Source organism: Danio rerio, chromosome 23, assembly GCF_052040795.2.
Source record: "Danio rerio strain M-AB ecotype USA chromosome 23, GRCz13ab, whole genome shotgun sequence".
Lineage (NCBI taxonomy): Eukaryota > Metazoa > Chordata > Actinopteri > Cypriniformes > Danionidae > Danio > Danio rerio.
Window position 1 is genome coordinate 28935650 of NC_141043.1, and position 21926 is coordinate 28957575.

Sequence of the window (21926 nt, forward strand, 5' to 3'; positions counted from 1 at the left end):
AGTTTTGTTGAGATTTATTGTTGGTGATTGGATGTGTGTTGGATCGATTAGGTAGCTTTTCATAAACAAGGGAAAATGAAGACCTGTTTAAAATGATTTAAGACCTACAAGACAATATTTCAGTGAATTTAAGACTATTTAAATCTCCGCAGACACCCTGTGTAAATGCCGTAGTGTGAAAAACCCTATTACAGTGCTGTGGTTTTCCTGAATGGACTCTAAAGGTAAGAATAAAACTGTTAACATTTGTAATGTTTCCTCTGAAATGCTTAATTGAATGATTTATAAATTGTATGCTGTGATTCTGTCTTTCCTAGGCACAGGAATTAATCAACTGAGTCCTGTCAAGTGCAAATCACTGAGTTGTACCACGTTAACACCACATCATTTTGACACTGCAAGTTTGGCTCAGCAAAAGGTATGCTGGCTGAGCTCAAATGACTGCAAGCACACATGCAAATACAAACCGCAAAACAAATTGAGAAAACGCATTCATCAACTTATTCATCAACACGTACATGCAAATTCTCACAACACATGCAAATACTGGACTGCTTCCTGTTTAGAGTTTGCAGTGTTTTTGGAGATAAACAAAAAAACACCTCTCAGACTTCTGCGCATGCCACTGACTCTAAAAAGATATAGCCGGGTTCGCAACTCTTTGGGGTCATACAGTATACTTTGGATTTTCACTGTGGTCTGTGCTATTTGCAGTGCATTTCTGTATTTGCATTGCATTCTACTTTGCAAATGCTAAACATAGCTTTACCTGCAGTGTAAAAGGTGGTTAAAATGATGACAATTCAGTGGTCTACCTCATCTGTTTATATATTACATGTATGTGCCATACTTTTGAGTAAAAAATTAATGTCTGCACTTGCTATGTGCTTCAGGAATGGATCAGATGGTAAGAACTAAGAACAGCCTAACAGGAGTTAAGACAGACTAAAGGAAGTTGCCTTTATATTTTTTATAATTATTATTTTGGCTATTTGTTGACATTTATTTAATAGCCAATGTGGCCTGATGTTCATGGAAAATTGTAATACCATATAACAATAACATCTAACAAAATGATGAAGTAAATTGTAAAGAATATTCTTACGTGATGAGAGGGTGTTTGGTGAAGTCTGGCTCACAGGCTCCTGTCAGTCTGCTAGAAACTGGACACATCTAAAACAAGACGACACACACACACACACACACACACACCATTAGAAACACTGTACTGACACTGCAACATTGTGTAGTTTATTCAACTCATTTAAACACCTCATAAACATTCTGGTCGAGGTAATATAAATATTAGTACACTGAGATTGTTCAGTGACACGTTTATAAACAAGGATGTTTAAATAGTGTCCACCAGAGGGCAGTGTGAGTTTACATTTCAGGACATTAGGCCCCAACATCACAAATCGCACTTATCACGCACACACCCTGTTCAGGTCATGGAGTAAACAGCTAATGAGCTAATGAACTGTTACATAAGGGAGATATCAGGAAAGTAAGTGCTCATAATGTATGCAAAAAACTCTGGTTATATCTGTTACAAATATTTTCAAAGATAACAAACATCCATCTCAGCAATATATATATACACACACACACACACACACACACACACACATTAAATAGAGATCTTTAGGTAATTTTCTGTAATTGTAATTTACACTCACCGGCCATTATATTAGGTACACCTCTCTAACTGCTCGTTAGCGTAAATTTCTAATCAGCCAATCACATGTCAGCAACTCAATGCATTTAGGCATGTAGACATGGTCAAGACTATCTGCTGCAGTTCAACGTGGAAAAACGTCTGGTCTGATGATTCTCAATTTCTTCTGTGACATTCAGATGACAGGGTCAGAATTTGGCATCAACAGCATGGATCCATCCTGCCTTGTATCAACGGTTCAGGCTGGTGATGGTGATGTAATGTTGTGGGGGATATTTTCTTGGCACACTTTGGGTCCATTAGTACCAATTAAGCATCGTGTCAATGCCACAGCCTACCTGAGTATTGTTGCTGATCATGTTCATCCCTTTAACCACAGTGTATCCATCTTCTGATGGCTACTAGAAGGATAATCATCTCAGACTGGATTCTTGACTTTGACAATAAGTTTGCTGTACTTAAATGGCCTTCACAGTCACCAGATCTCCAATAGAGCACCTTTGGGATGTGATGGAATGGAAGATTCGCATCAAGGATGTGCAGCCAACAAATCTGCAGCAACTGCAGAAAATCTCTGAGGAATATTTCCAGTCGCTTGTTGAATCTATGCCACGAAGGATTAGGCAGTTCTGAAGGCAAAAGGGGGTTTAACCCGGTATCAGTATAAGGTGTACCTAATATAGTGGCCGGGTAGTGTATATTTGTTTGGGTAAAACTTTTAGTTCAGCAAACTTCCGATGATATTCCATCTATATTTAAAACAAAAATGTTTATTTACAAAAACTGAAAACATAAGTTATATTCATCAGTTCTCTTTTTCTGCAAAACAATATCTCAATGATTATTTTTATTTGAAATTTTAAAGAAATATGATCAGACCAAACTAAAATTAACAAATTAAATACACTTACTTGGTATACAAGGCTTAAAATTATTACAAAATGCCTCGTAAAGTAATACCTATTTTTGAGATAAGCTTCATCATCGTTGTTTGCTGGTGTACCTATGTTATTGACCCTAATATCATACCATTATTGTAAATAAGCACTTTGACCAGTGCGACATGCAAATCTACAGGACACACTGTAAAACCCATGCATGATAATACCATCTGACTAATGATTTACTACACATTTTTCTGTGGCTGTGTATGCATCTGTCTTAAAGTACAGTTAAAACCAAAAGTTTACATACACTGTATAAAAAGGCACATATTTTAATGTAACCTTTTTTCTCTTTTAGGTAAGTTAGGATTATCAAATTTGTTTATGTTATGCTTTATAGCAGCATAATGAGAGAGATATTTTTTGAGAAATTGTTATAACTTTTCTTGAAAGTCAAGTTTACATTCAATAGGATTATTATCCCTCTGAAAAAGCTCAGATGATGGTGTCAAGGTTTTGGTAGTTTCTGATTGGCTATTTGACAACATTTGCGTTAATTGGAGGCACAACTGTAGAATAGTATTTGAGAAAAACCTCAAACACACTGCATACTTTCGTGACAACATGGGAAAATCAACAAAAAAAGCCAGATTACACTTTGCTAAATTACACTAGGAAAAAGACATGTTTTTGGAAACATATCCTGTGGTCTGATGGAAGTAAGATTGAACTGTTTGGCCACAATGGCCAGTGTTACATTTGGAGAACAAAGGGGAAAGCTTGCAAGCTAAAGAACACCATCCCAACTGTGAAGTATGGGGGCGGCAGCATCATGTTGTGGGGCTATTTTGCTGCAGGAAAGACTGGTCTATTTCACAGCATAGATGGCATCATGAAGAAAGAATATTATGTATTAATAAATACTGAAGCAACATCTCAAGACATCAGCCAGGAAATTAAAACTTGGCCACAAATGGATCTTCCAAACAGACCATGACCCTAAGCATACTGCCAAATTAGTTAAAATGTGCTTTAAGGACAACAGAGTGAATGTTTTGGAGTGGCCATCACAAAGCCCTAACCTCAATCCTATTGAAAATTTGTGGGCAGAGTTTGTGCGAGCAAGACAGCCTACAAATCTGACTCGGTTACACCAATTCTGTCAGGAGGGATGGGCCAAAAGTCCTGCAAATTATTGTGAGAAGCTTGTGGAAGGATACTCAAAATATTTGACCAAAGTTATACAGTTTAAAAGCAAAGCTAAAATAATACCAAGGACATGTATGTAAACTTTTGACTGTCTAGAAATTAATAAAAAACAAAAACTCTCAAAAAATTCTCTCATTATTCTGGCATTTAGCAAATGTAAATGATTTAGGTAATAGTAACAAACCTAAAATAGTTAATGTTTAGTATGATTTACCATCGGACATTTAAAAAAATAGTTATGTTCCTTTATTTAGATTGTATGTAAACTTCTGGTTTCAACTGTATATATCTAGAAAGCCATCTATTCTTACCTCAAAATGCATGTTTTGATGAAGCAGTTGTTTGTAGAGATTTTGATCTTCAAGTGTGTGGTATCCGTGCCCAATGCGTTCAGCTTTCAGAACTTCAACAGCCTACAAAGAACATGAGCATCATGGAAAGAGTTGGCACAGAGTTAGTTGTTTTTTCTGTGGCATGACATTTTGAAAAATGAGCTGCGCAGTTGTTCTGTTTTCAGAAATATCTCTAATATGATTTCATGCTCCAGAAAGGAAATGTGCTTCACAGACAGAAGTTGATAGTTAAAAACAGACTCTGCACTATTGCACAACAGGAAAACATTGAACACATTACATGTACTCTAAGGCTTCCAAATACATGCATTATTAACCGATTATACTTCATGTGGTCATGTAAAAGCATTGACCAGTTTTAATTTATCAGAATAAGCTCATAAATGGCTTAAGTATAAAACAATGGTCACAGATAGATTTTCGGCCCTTACTTCAAATTCATCTAGCATGTACTGTAAATGCATTAGCTTGCTTTCTGTCAGTTTACTGAAATGCACAAGTGTGATATGTGTCCAGATGCAAAAAACATAGCAAAGAAACAGAAGAGTGCCACAAATTCAGTTTCTTATCTCTATGAATTGAAAAAAATGTCATGACAAGCTTTTCGTATTAAAAAGACATCTAATAGACATCTAAATTTGGGCTAATAGTATAAATCTAACAGACGTCTAATGACGCGGTCACACTAGAGTTTGCACAAGCAAACTTCTGTTGTACGGCGCTGTGAATAGGAGCAGGACTAAACAAGATGATTAGACATTTAAAAAGCGATTAATCCATATTTTACATTTCTGTCTAGAGAGGTCATGTTTTGATCTTCAATTTGTCTCACACAGTTAGGTGATGCAAAGTTTACCAAGCTTGAAATTTCCAACACAGCTGCAAAACTTGTCGCACGAGCTTGCGTTTCCGGTCTAAAACATTTGCATGCTTATGAGTGGAGGTCTATGGGGAGAAAAGTGCAGTGTGACCATGGCTTAAAAATAGTCCAAAAATAGTCAAGCCGTCAAGCAGAGAGGAATGAATGATTATGTCTGTCTATTTGATGACTATAATCTATTTTTGGACTACTGAATTATCAGTGACAGGCCAAATTTAGCCATGTGTAAGCCAGGACATCTATGCTTGGATGTCTATTAAATACAAAATAGCTTGCTGGGGTTCTTATCTCATGCAGCAGAAGTATAAGTCTTAGATAGCATACTTGCTTCCGTAAGACATATTTTAAAAAGCAGAAAACATTTAGTCTGAAAAATATCTTCTGTGTATAAAAATCTTAAAAACATCCTAAAAAAATTATTTTACAAACATTTTAAATCATAAATGCCTTAAAGACATGTTATAAACATCTATTTAAGACGTCTCATAGACATGTTGCAGATGAGCTAACAGTCTAAAAAAACCCAAACATCAAGCAGACATCTATGTGATGCAATAGTGATATCAGGGTGCTTTAATGAAAAATAATGAATTGAATCTTGAAATATAAGAAAATATGAAAAGTTTCATGACATGTTTTGAGGTGTAGCAATTCCCTTTTTGTGCTTTTCATAGATCCTTTTCACATTTCCGGGTTTCTCAGTAGCAGAAGTCATCATAGCTGAGTAAACTTAAAGCCAGTGAATAGGAGAGTTTAACAAATATGTTTTTTACAATCTCATTTGCTCAAATAATAACAGAAAAACTCCCCAATGATGTTATCAAGACTTTCAGAAAAAAGAAAAATAGACTGGTGACAGCAACCAGAGGAGAGACTAACATCAAATTTCCTCTCAGCCTCATAGACGCTACATAAATGCATATAAATGTTCATTGTTTTTAAATGTCATGTTTTTTTTTTTAAATCTAAACATTAAAAACTTTCAAGGATTTAAGATACTGATGACCATTAAACTGTCATAACAGGCTTGTGAGAAGGGTCCATGATTTATTAAACATGACATAAATCAAATAAAGACATATAATAGACATAATAAACTGACATAATCTTATTGTAATTTGGTACCAACCTTTTTATTAGAATTAAATTATATTATATCATAGTACATATACAAACTTGCATTGCTGGAAGGATGGATGTATGTAAACACGGACAAAAGATTATTTCGATTAGCTAATTTTTGTGAGTTATCATTTTAATGTGCATGTAAACAGGCTCAGTATGTTCCTGTGAGAAGTGTGTTAGTGCTGAAAGCAAATGCTGTGTTAAAGAAGATACTCGTACCTCTCTCACAACGCTGGCAGGACCTACTTCTCCTGCATGAACTGTTCTGTGCACATTACTTCTGACGGCTTCCTGTCAAAAACAAAACTCCGTCAGCTCAAAGTAAGAGCAACATCTGCTTTTCTGCACCATGCTTTTTTCAAACACAGCACTGCAGCATCTGTGATGTGTACAGTATTATGTCCGGCTCATTGAACAAAAGATACAGCTTTGTAAGCTTTGGTTTAGATCATGGGATAAGAAATGTGTTTTGTTTCCTGAACATCTTGGCTCAGGCTCTTAGCACACTAATGGTACCAGCAGATGTTTTACTGTCGTCTAAGTTATGGATCGTACACAATTTTCCAAATCTTTAAATTATGGTTAAATATCTTACAGTTTTGAATACAAAACAGTAGTTTTACTATGTTTTAAGAAAACAACAGTGTTTACATTTTAAGTAACTATATTATATAGCATTACACAATGATTTGCACTACTTTTTAAATGAACTGATTTTGAAAAATCATTTATGCTTACCAAGACTGATTTTATTTGATTAAAAGCATAGAAACTGTGATATTGTAAATAACGTGTGTCATTTAAAAAAAGTAATATGGATTCTATATAATATAATATAATATAATATAATATAATATAATATAATATAATATAAAATAATATAATATAATATAATATAATATAATATAATATAATATAATAAAATATAATATAATATAATATAATATAATATAATATAATAATTCTTGTAATGGCAAAGCTGAATTTTCTGCATCTTTACTTCAGTCTTTTTTGTATCATTCAGAAATTCAGAAATTATTGTAAAATGCGATTTTGCTCCTCCAGGAAAATTATGTTGCTTAATGTTTTTTGTAGAAACCATCACAACTGAAGAATTCTGGCATCAATAGAAACCATATAAATCTTTTGTAACACATATGGTATTTATACTACCAGGAAGTCAGGGTCAAAACTATTTGTTGATAAGACATACAACTATCAGTCATGTTCTTTCAAATTCAGCAAATCGCGTGCAGGCACTTTCATAAGAGGCCCAATAAAGATTAAGCAGATTGTCGATTGAGGAAAAATGAAGCCACAGAGATTTTTCTGCTTTTCCATGCTGAAAGCATTTCGCAAATGCAACTCGTATGGAGAATGTGTGGTTTGCTACCTCAAATGCTTTCTTGTGTCCTGGGTATGACTCGCAGTTCATGGATTCATCTCCCGCTAAGTCTATGGCCACAACCCCATCTTTATGAAACTTCTTACACAGCTCCACCACCTCCATAGACCAATCTACAGCAAAAATAAGCACAACAGTCATTGATAACGGCCAGTGATTTGAGTGTATTATCAGTTCTTTTATGATGAAGGCAGCATATGAGCTGATTATGGTATGATGTCACCAATATGCCATAAACTGACATTTTTTTAATATTGTTATTTCAAAGTTTCAAGAAATGTTGCCAGACCTTTATAAAAGAAGACAAACATTAACATTTTACTCAAGCCCATACTTAATAAATATGGTAAAGTCCAATATATCCAGAGAAAGTGAGGATTTTAATGTGGTCTCCCAATTTGTTTTCGTAGCTGTTTCTCTATGTATATACACATCTAGCTCACATGTAAAAACCTCCAAGTGCCGTCTGAAATGTTCTTCCAAAATGAGCATTTTCCTTAGTCTCCTGTTTGTTATTTCACTTTATTTGCAACAAAAAGAATCCGAAACTACTGAACATAAACACAGGAGCTGGACAAAAAAAAAGCACATTTTAGAACAAAAATTCAATGGCACTTCTTATAGTTTTGTTTTTTGCAATTGAACTCTTCATATATATATATATATATATATATATATATATATATATATATATATATATATATATATATATATACACACACATTTAATTAAATCAAATAAATCAATATAATGAGCAAAATCATTTTACAATTTGATTATTTAAATGAAATCAACTATAATAAGAAAGTCCAGCTGTACAAGAAAACATTTAGGCATAAAAAGATTGATCAAACCTACATTAATACTGTAGTAAAATGTATAACATTCCCCAACAATATAATGTGCACGCCTTGTGGAAAAATCTTCTACTGATTTATGCTCTATTGAGGAAAATATTACCGACCTCATAAATCTAAACAACAGTGTGCATTTAAAGTGGAAGTGAAGCACTCGGCCAAGTTTACATTATTTTGTAAATTGATTTCTACTTTAATGAAAATATACTAAACAAACTCAATTAATGTAACCATTTAGAAGAACATTACATGATGTGTAATGTAATAGCTCTCATTACGTGAGAGCTAGGGTGCAACCATCTTGGAATATCGCTGTGTCTGACGTCATGGGAAGGACTGAACACACAAGCTGCAAAGCCTAATTTCACACAATTAATGAAGTTGTTGCCATAGAGCTAGTGCAAATACAAGCATCAGATGTGTGGCTAATATACATTTATATTTATTCTATTTTTCCTTTAATTACAGATTGTTTGATATGCTTTGGTTCACTTTCTGTATTAAGCTGAATGTCTGAGTTTCAACTATGGTTTCAAGAATGTCTGGTACCAACATAATGGGGCCTTTCACTTTTTACTACTACTACAGCCCCTCGCCGCTTTTCGTATTCAAAGATCGGCGTGGTTTTTCACATGGCAGGTTTTTCCATCCTTTACACATGTTGACAGATCGAGTTGATCGACTTGATAAGAGAATTTGTCTTGACATTATCCACAAAGAGGTGGCTTAGTGAAGCTTGAAGTCTACATGAGTCTGAATGTTAACCCCCTTGTCAGGCAGTGCTGGACCAGCAAAACAAAATGTATCAAAATGTATTTTTAAAAAAAGTAAACATTTAAATATTTTATATACATTTGATGCTTGTATTTGCACCAGCTATGTGATGCTCGCCCAACACTTCACACATTGTGTTAAAGGGCCATGAAACCCTCACTTGTCCCAGCGAGGTGTTTCCCCAAAGTCAGGAAAGTCCAGTTTTGTATATAGGTGGGAGTGTTGAGTGGTGAAAGAGGGAAGGGTTTGCATGAAAAGGGGAGTTTCAGTACGTGCATGCGCTGATTTTCACAGCGGAAACACAGACGCAGGGAAGATAGACAGTGACTATGTTAACATGGACATCAGTAATCAAATTATTTGCCTTAATCTGATTAAGACAATAATATGATTAAGGTGTTTACAAGAGTTGCTTTTTGAATGTTCCTTTCATGATCCATTTTACATGTTACAGCACGTAATTCAATTAACATTTCCTCCAGAGTTTCGTGTAATTTTGGATGTTTTATTCTTAATTTGTCGACTTTGACTGCAGTTTGGCACTTTCACTGTCATTCAGGAACATTTCATGCATGCACCTGAGACAAACAAGATATTGGATGCAAAGAACTGCTTGAAGAGTGTAGTGTTAAAGGAGATTTTGATGCCGCATGCGGTATGGTAGAAAAAACCTCTGCATTTTTCAGTAGATGCAGAGACTCGGTAGGTGCAGAGAATAGGGTCAAACAGCCATGTTTGTATAGACTATCCTGTCACAAATTTGCGAAAATCGTAATGATGGGGATAGTTTGATTAAGATGTTTACATTCAGAGTGCAGCATTTACAGTGGTTAGCGTTGTATTCCAGCGTGCAGACTGGACGCCTGTGCCAGAGTGTGTCATATTGCGTCTTACAGTGTGATGCATTAATGCATGAGTAAGGCTTGGTTCAAACCAATCAGCACGCTCTTTTGTGCAACTTCATTAATATTAACAGTGTACGTGACGCTCGACAACAATAGCTTAAGTGTTTTGCAGATGAGAACCTGAGAGCTGTTCTCATCTGCAAATGTTGAGATCCGGATTCGCTTGTAGTATTCTCCTCATAAAGACGCGGCTCTAGTTGCTGTGGATTGTCCTGTCTCTACAGATTTGGTAAGTGAGCGACCGGTGCTCTTTGTTTATTCAGTTTGTTCATATCGAACTAAGTTAACTTAACTATTGCACTGAGTGTAAACATGTTAGCACCACAACCAAACTTTAACCTTGTGTAGGGTTTTTACCGCATTTTGTGACCGGAATAACACACACGGCTTTCTGACGCTACCTGCCATGTGCATCTAAGTTTCCGGGAAATGCGGAGGGTTTTTTGTCTCATTCGCCGTGCGGTATCAAACATTGCATGAAAAATACACGCTTAGAGCAGTTCCTCGAAACAAATATCTTGTTTGTCGCGAGTTGCATGAATGAATTCCCTGAATGAAAGAGCCAAACTGCAGTTAAAGTTCACCATTTAATAATTCGGCAAATAACTCCCGTGTGTGTATTTTGACTCTGAAACTCGCGCGTGCCCAAATAGACACTCCCACACCCTCCCACTTTAGTTTCTCCGACACTCCCCCCTAAACAGAGCTGGACACGCCCACTTTTCTGACTTTTTCCAAAGTAGAGGTGTGAAAACACCCTGCTGAAACGAGGGGGTTTCATGGCCCTTTAACTAAATCTTTTTGACTAAGGTATGTCTTCAAAAAATGAAAGAGTACTACTGATGATACTAACTAACTTGATGATAACTAACTGGAACTGTGTCCTTTTTTAAAAGGAGACGAGCGGCAAATCCAGATTTCACCATTTCCAGATTCTCAAATCGGGACATTGGAAACAAAATCTTCGTTGCGGCACATTTACAAACTCTGACGACCCATGTCTTCGAACAATTCTTTTTCTTCCACTTGTTTTAATTACAGTTGGCAACACAACGTGGCGTCTCTCTGAACACCGTAACAGGTAAAAGGTCTTCAAAGCTGTATCATGCATATTAATGAAGTTGCATCTCATTCACAATAGAGCACGCTGACAACTAATTTAAAATTTTTAGTGAAATATGTGTCCCAATAGTGTTTTTAGCCATGTGGGACATATACAGTATATGACTGTCAACATCTCAAAAAATGTGTTTTAGTGTTTCATGACACTTTAAATTAGGCTTTCCAGTCTCTGTGTTCAGTACATTACTTCATAAAGAGGAAACCCATGTACAAAATAATGTAAACTTGACTGAGTGCTTCAAGTCTGCTCAGTTTTAATGACTATTTGAATTTAATTTACTTCCAAATTCACTACAGCATTTCCAAACAGCCCATCTTGACCGAATTTAAAACGTGGACAAAAAAATCTTAGCTAAGTGCCAGTGCAGTACTGATTAACACCGTTGGGCAGGAGCAGAGAAAGCCTGTGGATTAATGGGTTTTAAATGAGGGATGACAGTAAGGCGTAGCCTCTCAAACACACAGCACACTGGGTAGGGGATGGGTGAGGGAGAGGTGGGACTGCATTACTTGGCATGTGACGCATGCAGCACAGAATGGACCTGGCTTTGGTCTTGAAGGCCTGTTCTCCCTCTTTAAATCCCTGGTTCACCAGATCCACCACATCATCAGGAGTGATGTCTCCTCTGGGAGGAAGAGGAGAGCACATGCAAGGACAAAGCCAAGAACAGGGTTATTGTGCAAGAGCAAATGTAAACATACGTTATTATTGGAACATAAGAACAATAAACAATGCATGCAATGAAACGGCAAGTTGGATGCACATACGGCTTTTGGTCCCAAGGTAGAGGTTCCACACCCTTGTTGGCCAGAAAATGAGGACTGTATCTGGCTTCAACGTAGATCACTCCCTCTTTGGCCTTTGTCTCTACAAACTCATACGCTATTCTCTTGATGGCTTCTCTGTCCCCTCTGCAGATGGGATATAAAAAAAAGATAAGACAGCATGAAACCCCACCCCCTACCCCTTATATGTTCGTTGAGACCTTTGAGAAACTCATAAGAACAGAGTAATGCACTCACTGGCCAGTTTATTAGGTTCAGCATGCTAGTTTTACATTCAGAACTGCCTTAATTTCCCATATTATCCCATATAAGGAGCTCTCTCAGATTGAGATCTGGGTACAGTGGAGGCCTTTGAGTTTAGTGAACTTTTGTTTGACATGATGGTGAAGCCTGGCTTTCTTGGTTTGGGACTTGTGGAGCTGCGCATTGATGGACTTGTTTTGTCAGTGTTTGGACTTTCAGCAGTGAAATTTAAACCACACAGAACTGAACTAAACTAAACTTTAACTCTGAAAACTAGACTGACAGAGTTTCAATTTACTAGAACTTCCATTAAGCTGCTCTGACACAAGCTACATTGTAAACGCACTATAGAAATAAAGATGAATTGAATTGATTTGAGCTGGAATTATTCATTTATTAATTCAAAATAAAAAAAGGGATATGGTCAGCAACATCTCTCACATAAACTGTGGAACTCTGAACTAAGGGGCCAAATGTCCGGAAATGAAATCTGCTTTATGCCATAACACCCCCAGCAGTGTTATCCTCTTGTATAAGACAGGATGAACCCATGCTTTCATGTTGTTTCTGCAAAATTCCTGTCCAGCCATCCAAATGATGCAGCAGATATCGAGACTTACCAGACCAGTTAACATGTTTTCAGTATTCTGTCATCTAATGTTGGTGAGCTTAAGCGAGTTGTAGACTCAGTTTGCAGTTTAGCTGCTTTGAGTGGCACTAGTGTGCTCATCTGCTGATGTAGCTCATCTTCTTCGAGGTTTTATGCGTTGTGTGTTTAGAGATGCTCTTCAACAGACCTCAGTTGAGTTACTGGTGCATTTCCATCAGCTGAACCAGTCTAGCAATTCTGCTCTGACCTCTGGCAACAATTTAATTCACTTCATTCATCGTTTATTTCTATAACATTTTTACAGTATAGATGGTCAGTGTCAAAGCAGCTTAACATAAAATTTCTAGTAAATTGAAACCGTATCAGAGTTTAAGTGCAATTTAGTTCAATTCAGTGTGATTTAAATTTCACTGCTGAAAGTCCAAACACTGAAGAGCTAATCCATTGATGCGCAGCTCCACAAGTCCTAAATAACATAAATAAAGCGTTCCGCTCACTTGATACTGTCTTTTCTCTTTTTCAGACCATTGTCTATGAACCTAAGCGGTTGTTTGTGGAAAGCCCAGTAGATCAGCAGTTTCTGAAACCAGCCAGCCTGTCTAGCACCAACAAACATGCAACAATCAAGGTTCCTTAAATCTCTTCCCCATTCTGAAGCTTGGTTTGAACTTCAGCAGGTCAGTCTTGACCACTTCTACATGCTTAAATGAATTGAGCATGGCATAGCTGCCATGTGATTGGTTGTGTAGTTATTTATGAGAAGTTGTAAAGGTGTACCCAATAAAGTGACCAGTATACATTTCACTTTAATTTTTTTTTTCTTTCAAGAAAAGCAAATGCTTTAGTTAATGTAGTGCCATATTTATTTTTTGACAGGAATCAGCATGCCAATTATTCGACTAAAAAAATAATTTATGGATCAGGAGGAGGTCATGCCAGCCTCTCTCCGGTCCCCAGAGTTCTGCGCTGGTTGTGAAAATTACAAATTGAACCAAAATAAATGATTACAGTTGGCTAAAATTAGCAATGAAAATTTGGAAATGTGCTTCGACCGGCATACTAAAAAGAAAAATCATAAAACAGTTTTGAAATGTTTGAGTTTTGAGAGTTCAAGTTCAAGTTAAATTGAAGACTTTTTAAGACATTTTAAGACTAATACAAGGCTAAACACTGAGTTTTTTAGATTGACCCAAATGGAAAAGATTTTTATTTGCCTTATCAGAAAAATACTTATGATTTAATACCTTTAATGATACAATAAAAAGTTAGTAATAAAAATTTTAGATTTTAGATATTTCTCAGCAAAATATTTTAAATATTGTGTCAAAACAAGCAAGCTCTAGTTGTAAACATGAACACTTTTCAACATAACCTTTTTTTAAATTTAAATTGAGAAATGTTTTAAATGTTTTAAAGACTATAATAAACTTAACATATGCACAACAGCCTGTCCAAGCCAGTGTCCTCAGCAGTAAATACATGGAGAATGTCATTGTAAGGAAAATAATTAAACCATTGTAGTAAATATAGTTAAAAAAATATAGTAATAGTTTTATGAAGATGGATTGATGGTGATTGTATGGGTGTTGCCCAAATTGGGTAGCTATACATGAACAAAGGAAAATTAAGTTCTGTTTTAAAGAGATTACGGACCTACAACACAATATTTCAGTAAATTTTTAGGGCCTAAAAATTCAGTTTTTAAGATTTAAGACATTTTAAAACCCAGTGGAAACCCTGTTCTATTTGATCTACTGTAGGAGTATTAGATATAGTGCATGATATTAAGTCTGTAAATCTATCCCTCACAGTCTTGTTTTCATACCCAAAAATCAAAAATCCGCAATATAAATGTAAATGCATAGACAAACATACACACATTTCTATATTTACATATCAATCATCAAACTTTAAAGAATGTAGTTAGAAATGAATTCTTGAACCAAATATTTAAAATGCTTCATTTACACGCCCATAAAAATCTGCCTTATTGCATAACTATGAACTTGTTCCAAGAAAACCTTCAAATGGCGCAATACAGGAAAGGCCATAATAATTTTTTACAACTCAGTAACACTTACACTATGACACCTAATTCATTCACTAGCACAGTTATTTCCCCTTTTTTATTTCTCTCTCTGACTCGCATTAGGTTTAAGAGTGGTAAATAAAAGGGCATTTGATCGCAGTCACAAAGCATGTTTTTTTAGTTTAGACCACATGACATGAATTGAGCCTGCCTACAGCATTGGACAATGAAGAGTCCAGTGGTTGCCAATACCAGCCAGTGAGTTCCCTGTGTTGTTGTGGGGGAGGCGCATGCTGTAAACAAGGCCCTTTTAAAGCTTCCGAGGACTAGAGGTTCATATTCAATGAAGCATGTCAGCTGGCGGCCCACAAAAACTGCCGGCTGCACTGCTTTTCAAGTCTTCGTGTCAAAGCATTTAAGTGGAAGCGTGCAGAAAGCACTGCATTATCTGACTCTTGTTCAGAGGACAACAGAAAAGCCTATGCAGGGCTTATATGTCCGTTGCTATAGCGACATGCGGTGAAGGTGTGACATGAGCTGCATTTAAAGATGCAGTTGGACATCGGAAAGGATACGATGTCCTTGAGGGTGTATCTCCCACCAGCGATTATACAGTCCTGAGGTTCGTTTACTTACTTATTAACCACTTGAGATATGCTACAGATTTGAGTCAGTAATTGAGTAGATGTCCCTGAAGTTCAGTATTTACTTAGCTGTGATGAAGAAAGCAGATCATAGTGTCCTTGGATTGTTTAATTCATGCATTTTTTTAGTCCTATCCCAAAGTCATTTACGTTCATTTTTAAGCATACAGTTGAATGTGTAACTTTTTAACGTATAATTCATTAGAAATCAATTAAAAAAGTTCATAATAATTAATTGTAGGGATTTAATTGATAACGCTACCTCTTATTGATACTGGTATTGATACTGTTATCAATACTATTTTCTATAATGTAATGCAAATAGACAAAAGTATAATTTTTAAATGAATAAAACATTTAGCTGCTCATAACTGTTTTTTTTTTTTTTTAAAGTACAGATACACACTCACCGGCCACTATATTAAGTACACCTTATTAGTACCAGGTTAAACCCCATTTGCCTTCAGAACTACTTAATCATTTGTGGCACAAAGCACTTGAAATATTCCATAGAGATTTTGGTCCAAATTGACATGATAGCATCACGCAGTTGCTGCAGATTTGTCAGCTGCACATCCTTGATATGAATCTCTCATTCCACCACATTCCTAAGGTGCTCTTTTGGATCGGGATCTAATGACTGTGGAGGCCATTTGAGTACAGTGAACTCATGGCCATGTTTAAAAAAAACAGTCTGAGATGATTTGCGCTGTATGACATTGCTGGAAGTAGCTATGAGAAGATGGGTACACTGTGGTCAAAAAGGGATGGACATGGTCAGCAGCAATACTCAGGTAGGCTGTGGCATTGACACGATGCTCAATTGGTACTAATGGGCCCAATGTGAGACAAGAAAATATAACCCACACCATTACACCACCACCACCATCAGCCTAAATCGGTGATACAAGGCAGGATGGATGCATGCTTTCATGTTGTTGACGCAAAATTCTGACTCTAGCATCCAAATGTCACAGCAAAATATCGAGACTCATCAGATCTGGCAACATTTTTACAATCTTCTATTGTTCATTTTTGGTTAGCCTGTGCCAATTGTAGCCTCAGATTTCTGTTCTTAGCTGACAGGAATGACACCTGGTGTGGTCTTCTGTTGCGATAGCCCATCCACCTCAAGGTTGGACGTGTAGTGCATTCAGAGATGCTCATCTGCAAACCCCAGTTGTAACGAGTGGTTACTTGAGTTACTGTTGTCTTTCTATTACCTCGAACCAGTCTGCCCATTCTCCTCTGGCATCAACAAGGCATTTACACCCACAGAACTGTCCCTCACTGGATTTTTTTTTTATCAGACCATTCTCTGTAAACTCTAGAGATGGTTGTGCATGAAAATCCAAGTACATCAGCAGTTTCTGAAATACTCTGACCAGCTTGTCTGGCACCAACAACCATGCCACGTTCAAAGTCACTTAAATCATTTCTTCCCCATTCTGATGCTCAGTTTAAACTGCAGCAGATCGTCTTGACCATGTCTAAATGCCTAAATGCATTGAGTTACTGCCATGTGATTGGCTGATTACAAATTTGCATTAATGAGCAGTTGGACAGGTGTACCTAATGAGTGTGTATACATTCAATAATTCTTTACTTCAGAAAAATGAATTTACAGTTTGTTTTACATTTGAAGTTGATCTAAAACATAATTTTCCTAAGACCAAACTGGGTGTTGTTCAATACTTTTAAGACAACTTTGATGAAATGATTGACTTTTCCTTAATGCCAAAAATCATTAACATGTAAAGGAAAGATTAAGCTCCATTAAGTTATTTTTTTAAATTCCTATTTTAGATATGTGAAAACTCGATATAGGTATATAAGAACAATTTACCTCAATAAATTTTAAACTCTTTTTATTTTTTAATGATCAGATTTCACATATTTGACAAGTTTTATCGCAGCCCAAAAAAATCTATTAAAATGAAGACTTTTACTGGTTTTGTAGTCCAGGGTCACATTTATTAAAATTAAACTCCAAATAAGAAAAAAAAAATACTTTTGAGCAAAAGCTCAAAAATAAAGTGTTTTGGCACAAATGTTCAAATTTGTGCTAAAAACAATACCTGTAATAATAATTTAATAAACTATTAGAAAAAGATGATCATATATTCATACTCCTGTTCTCAATGCCATTTAAACGATAAGGCTTCCATTCAGTCTTTAAGCACATCCACAACATAATTCATGTTAATGTAACCGATCTTTTCTCAGCACAACTACTTACGCAATGACATGCATGAAGTGACTGAACTTGCCAAGGAATTCTGTGAGTGTGGCCGGCTCATTCACTGTGCACAGCTCTTTCAGTTCTTCCTCCATGCTCACAGGTAGACTGATTCCTCGCCGCCTGAGACATAATTACAGCTTTGATTAAAGCTTTGAAGATTCAGTTAAAAGATCACAGAATTGCTTGTGTATTGTCACATTTGTTAGAACAAGTTAAAAGACAGTAAAGCAGATCTACTTTTGAGGCTGTAGGTTAAGCGTCAACATGAGTCTCTAAATGTGCATAAATCTACAGTATAACTATGAGTGTAAAAGCCCCAATACAACAAAATAAGGCCAACACATTTCAAATTATTTACATTTTCCCTTCTGGAGTTTAAAACAAGTTACCAAAGTGAACTTTAAGGTTTGTGTTGATTACATAATAAGTATGTGTATCATTTTAACATCTTTAATATGTGTATATAAAGGGGCCCGACAAAATAAAAGTCCTAGGTGTTCCCAAAATGTGCCTGAGATGATTCAATTGTAAAATATTTCACAGATTATATGTTAAATTAAATGAGTAACCCTTTTTGGGTGCATATCTATTTATATACATACACGCTACTTTATTAAACTACACTGTACATCCCTCTAAACCAAAGATCTGCATAGATATTAAGTTAGATGGCCACATAAAAGAAATCCAATTCACAAAATGATTACTGTATGTGTGATTGTAAACCGTTGGGAGGAAACTGCATATGTATCATTACATTGGATCTTATAAACAGCATACAGCCCACTAGTAATGCAACTTGTGTTATAATTTCTGGTAAAAAAAAATACATAAATAATAATAATAATAAACCAAGGGGCTTCTGAGTACATAGAAAAGACATTTTTCCAACTGGACATTTAAAATGACTGGTTCCCAGTGTGTAATTGGAATTAGTCCTACTTACTTGGCTACATCTAAAACGGTCTTTAATCTAATGGCCCCATCGAGATGCACGTGTAGCTCAACCTGCAAAGATAAAAGAGCAGCAATAAACCACTTGTGTGTTTCAACACCCTTTTTTATCCCCACCATGTAGACCATGTGACAAATGCGGACACTTGTTGATACCACAGAGCAGAGCAGAAGCACGATAGTCATGAGTTTGAGCTCAGCTTTCAAATTCATATTCCTGTCGTATTCAAACAGTTAACTGAAACTCCTTCTAGCGCAGCTGTGAACTGCTCCTTGTGGAGCACATCTACAATGTGGAAAGCACGACTGGGTGAAATGAGGTCAGTGGAAAGACTCAGGATGTCAGGGAGGGTTGTTAGAGAAGTGAATGTAATGACTGTAGTCTGCTGAAATGCACGGTGAGCTGCCCAGACAGATGAACAAATTAAACTGCACTCTTCACCAGCTGCTCTGAAACAACCACAACAAGGATAGAGGCAAACTATAGAGAGAAAACCATTATGTTTTGTTGGTTGGAAAATGCAAAAATCCATTAAGTCGTATAAGCTTTACTCATGGTATAAATAGTTATTGACTAATTTGTACTGAACATTGTGTTATTTGGGTATAAGAGATTGTATGCTTGCCTATGCCTCATCCATTTGATGGCACATGAAATGCATGCGTGGGTTGCACAGTGGCTCAGTGGTAAGCACTGTCACCTCAAAGCAAAGAGTTCGCTAGTTCGAGTCCTGGCTGGGTCAGTCAGCATTTCTTTGTGGGGTTTGCATGTTATCCCCGTGTTGGCGTGGATTTCTTCCAGGTGCTCCAGTTTTTCCCATAGTCCAAAGACATAAGGTGAATTGAGTAAACATAATTGGGAGGGCATCCACTGCATAACGCCCCATTCACACGGGGCGTCAGCGTCAATGGTTCCCTTTCACTTTAAATGGGTGACGTCAGGCATTGCCGAACTGCATTGTGGATCCGTCGGCGCCGCTTCAGAGGCGTTGCTCGCTGCAGAAGTTGGAACTAGCTCAACTTTCCAAGCGCCGACGGAAGCGTCAGCCAATCAGATCGCTGTATGCAAATACACCAGCTAGACAGTGGCCCATTGCTGACTGAATTTTATTGGCTGACGCTTCTATGATGATCGTTTCTGCTCCAACTTCAGACATGCCTTCAGTCAAGCGTTGACGCTGAAGCCCGTGTGAATGGGGCATAAAACATATGCTGGAATAGTTGGCAGTTCATTATGCCGTGGCGACCGCTGATAAATAAGGGACTATGCCAAAGGAAAATGAAAGAATGAATGAATGAAATTAATCCTTAACATTCAGAATGAAAAATACAGCTTAGTTGGTATCCTTCAAATTAGACACACACTCACTCAAAAACAATTCAACTCAAATAAGAGATATTTTACAAAACTTTAATGGATTTTTCCTCTTTAAAAGGTGTGTGGTGTATCTGAAAGTGACATGATCAATCTTTAAACCAGTGGTAAGGGAACTTATGGCTTGCAAGCCACATGTGGCTCTTTGACCAAAAATATGAGGCTCTTCAGTGGTCTCCCTTCAACAATATTTTACAGTATAAAAAATGATAACTGTTACTGGAAAATTTCCTGTTGAAAATACAATTACAATTCCTTTTTGATTGTAATTTTTTACAGCAAAATGAAAAAAGTTTACAACAGAGAGACATTTCGACCAATAAATAAACTTGAATTGCAACACCAATAAAAGACAAACAACTTGCGTTTCTGTGGTAACTTTTCGCACGTTAATTCAAACAACATTCAAGAGTAGTGATGTGGTGATGGCAAAAAGAAAAATGGTCCTTTCTTTATTCATGGACCTGCTCAACATGTGATGCTTCATATCTGTTTATTTTTGACTTGTGCATGGACATAATTTACAGTTTTGATTAAACATATTTATACAGTAGTAGTAAAATGTGTGTATACATATTAGGATATACTGTAAATACAGTGCTCATCATGTATGTTAATGCATTTGAACAAAACAGATTTATTAAACAGAACTATTATTAAAATTATATTTTATTCACTGAACATCTTTAAAAATAGAAAGATAATACATTAAAAGTCATGCATAATATATATTTTAAATTACAATCTGCAAATTTTCAACTAAATTTTGATATTTTTTAATAATCACTTTTCATATTTTTTGAGCTACTAATTTTTGGACCATTATCGCAATTTACTTTGTTAGATTAGCTCCAGGTTTTTATACAATTATAATACTTTAATGCATCCTATATAATATGAATTTTACTGAAAGATTTGCAGGGGGTGAACTCATATTTGCTGAGCACTGTGTATATATACCCTAATGGCACTTTAAAAAATGCATTTGCCAGATAAAATCTGAAATTGCTCTCAGAAATGGACCGCTGCTTTAAAGGGATAGTTATGCATTTATTTGTATAAACTCTTTTAAAGCTACACTAATTATGTATGATGCAGCAGGCTCTACAAGATGCCCTACTGTTTTGCACAATTTAGTAGAGGTTAACCTGTTCATTCATTATTTTGAATCCATAGTTCCTCTGTAAAATAATCTCCCAAAAGCACCTCGTAGACCAAAAATAGACTAGTCGTCTATATTACATTATATTACATTATATTACATTTTACATTATATTATATTATATTATATTATATTATATTATATTATATTATATTATATTATATTATATTATATTATATACACTATATTAAATTTTTATTAATAGTCCAAATTTAGCCTAGTTTTAGCCAAGACGTGTTCTATAAAACCAAAAACTGCTTAGTTTAACTACATTAACCAACTATGTGGAGAAAGAATTCACAGGGAATAGGTACTAGCCCCTACACTTATATGTTGCCAGGTCTTGCAACTTTTGGAAAAAAAAAAAACACCAAGAAAAAATTCATAACAAACTGAAATAAATCCCAATACTTTATACCGAAATAACTCCAAAAGATCACTGCCCACTCTCATACCTCCATAAACTTGAATGATTTATGACAGCAGTGTAGGAGTGCGTTGTAAGGCAGTTTTCCAAGTGTGCACAAAATACAACGCCTCAGTCGGCTGCAGTTTAGTTCAAATTACAGAACACAAAAAGCGTTTAATGTTCTAATATAGTCACAAGGGTTTCAGTCTTGTAATTGTGGGAGTAAGTCATGTTGTCGACAAACAAACTGAATGACAATTTAGGGGATTTCCTCCTACAT

General features: G+C 36.0%; 2 protein-coding genes across 5 annotated transcripts in view; one reads left to right on the plus strand and one right to left on the minus strand.

Moving 5' to 3' along the window:
* Positions 1 to 21926, minus strand: part of ada (adenosine deaminase) — a 29839-nt gene that overhangs the window by 4032 nt on the left and 3881 nt on the right. For 3 of the 4 annotated variants that reach the window (XR_015522771.1, XR_015522770.1, NM_001002646.1), the window contains exons 2-9: positions 18693 to 18754; positions 17744 to 17866; positions 11961 to 12104; positions 11703 to 11818; positions 7523 to 7647; positions 6349 to 6420; positions 4083 to 4184; positions 1106 to 1173 (exon numbers count right to left, since the gene is read on the minus strand). Coding sequence is in view for 1 of the 4 variants with exons in the window: in NM_001002646.1 (NP_001002646.1) it covers positions 1106 to 1173; positions 4083 to 4184; positions 6349 to 6420; positions 7523 to 7647; positions 11703 to 11818; positions 11961 to 12104; positions 17744 to 17866; positions 18693 to 18754 (812 nt within the window). In the remaining 3 variants the exon portion in view is untranslated. Of the gene's footprint in view, positions 1 to 1105; positions 1174 to 4082; positions 4185 to 6348; positions 6421 to 7522; positions 7648 to 8855; positions 10021 to 10854; positions 11819 to 11960; positions 12105 to 17743; positions 17867 to 18692; positions 18755 to 21926 lie in introns of those variants that run through there. The other variant, XR_015522772.1, reaches the window with a different exon arrangement.
* Positions 153 to 17512, plus strand: LOC147838223 (uncharacterized). The gene is made up of 4 exons (XM_087307268.1): positions 153 to 224; positions 318 to 418; positions 10967 to 11151; positions 13355 to 17512. The coding sequence occupies exons 1-4, from the start codon at positions 212 to 214 to the stop codon at positions 13398 to 13400; spliced, it is 345 nt and encodes a 114-aa protein (XP_087163394.1). The 5' UTR covers positions 153 to 211; the 3' UTR covers positions 13401 to 17512.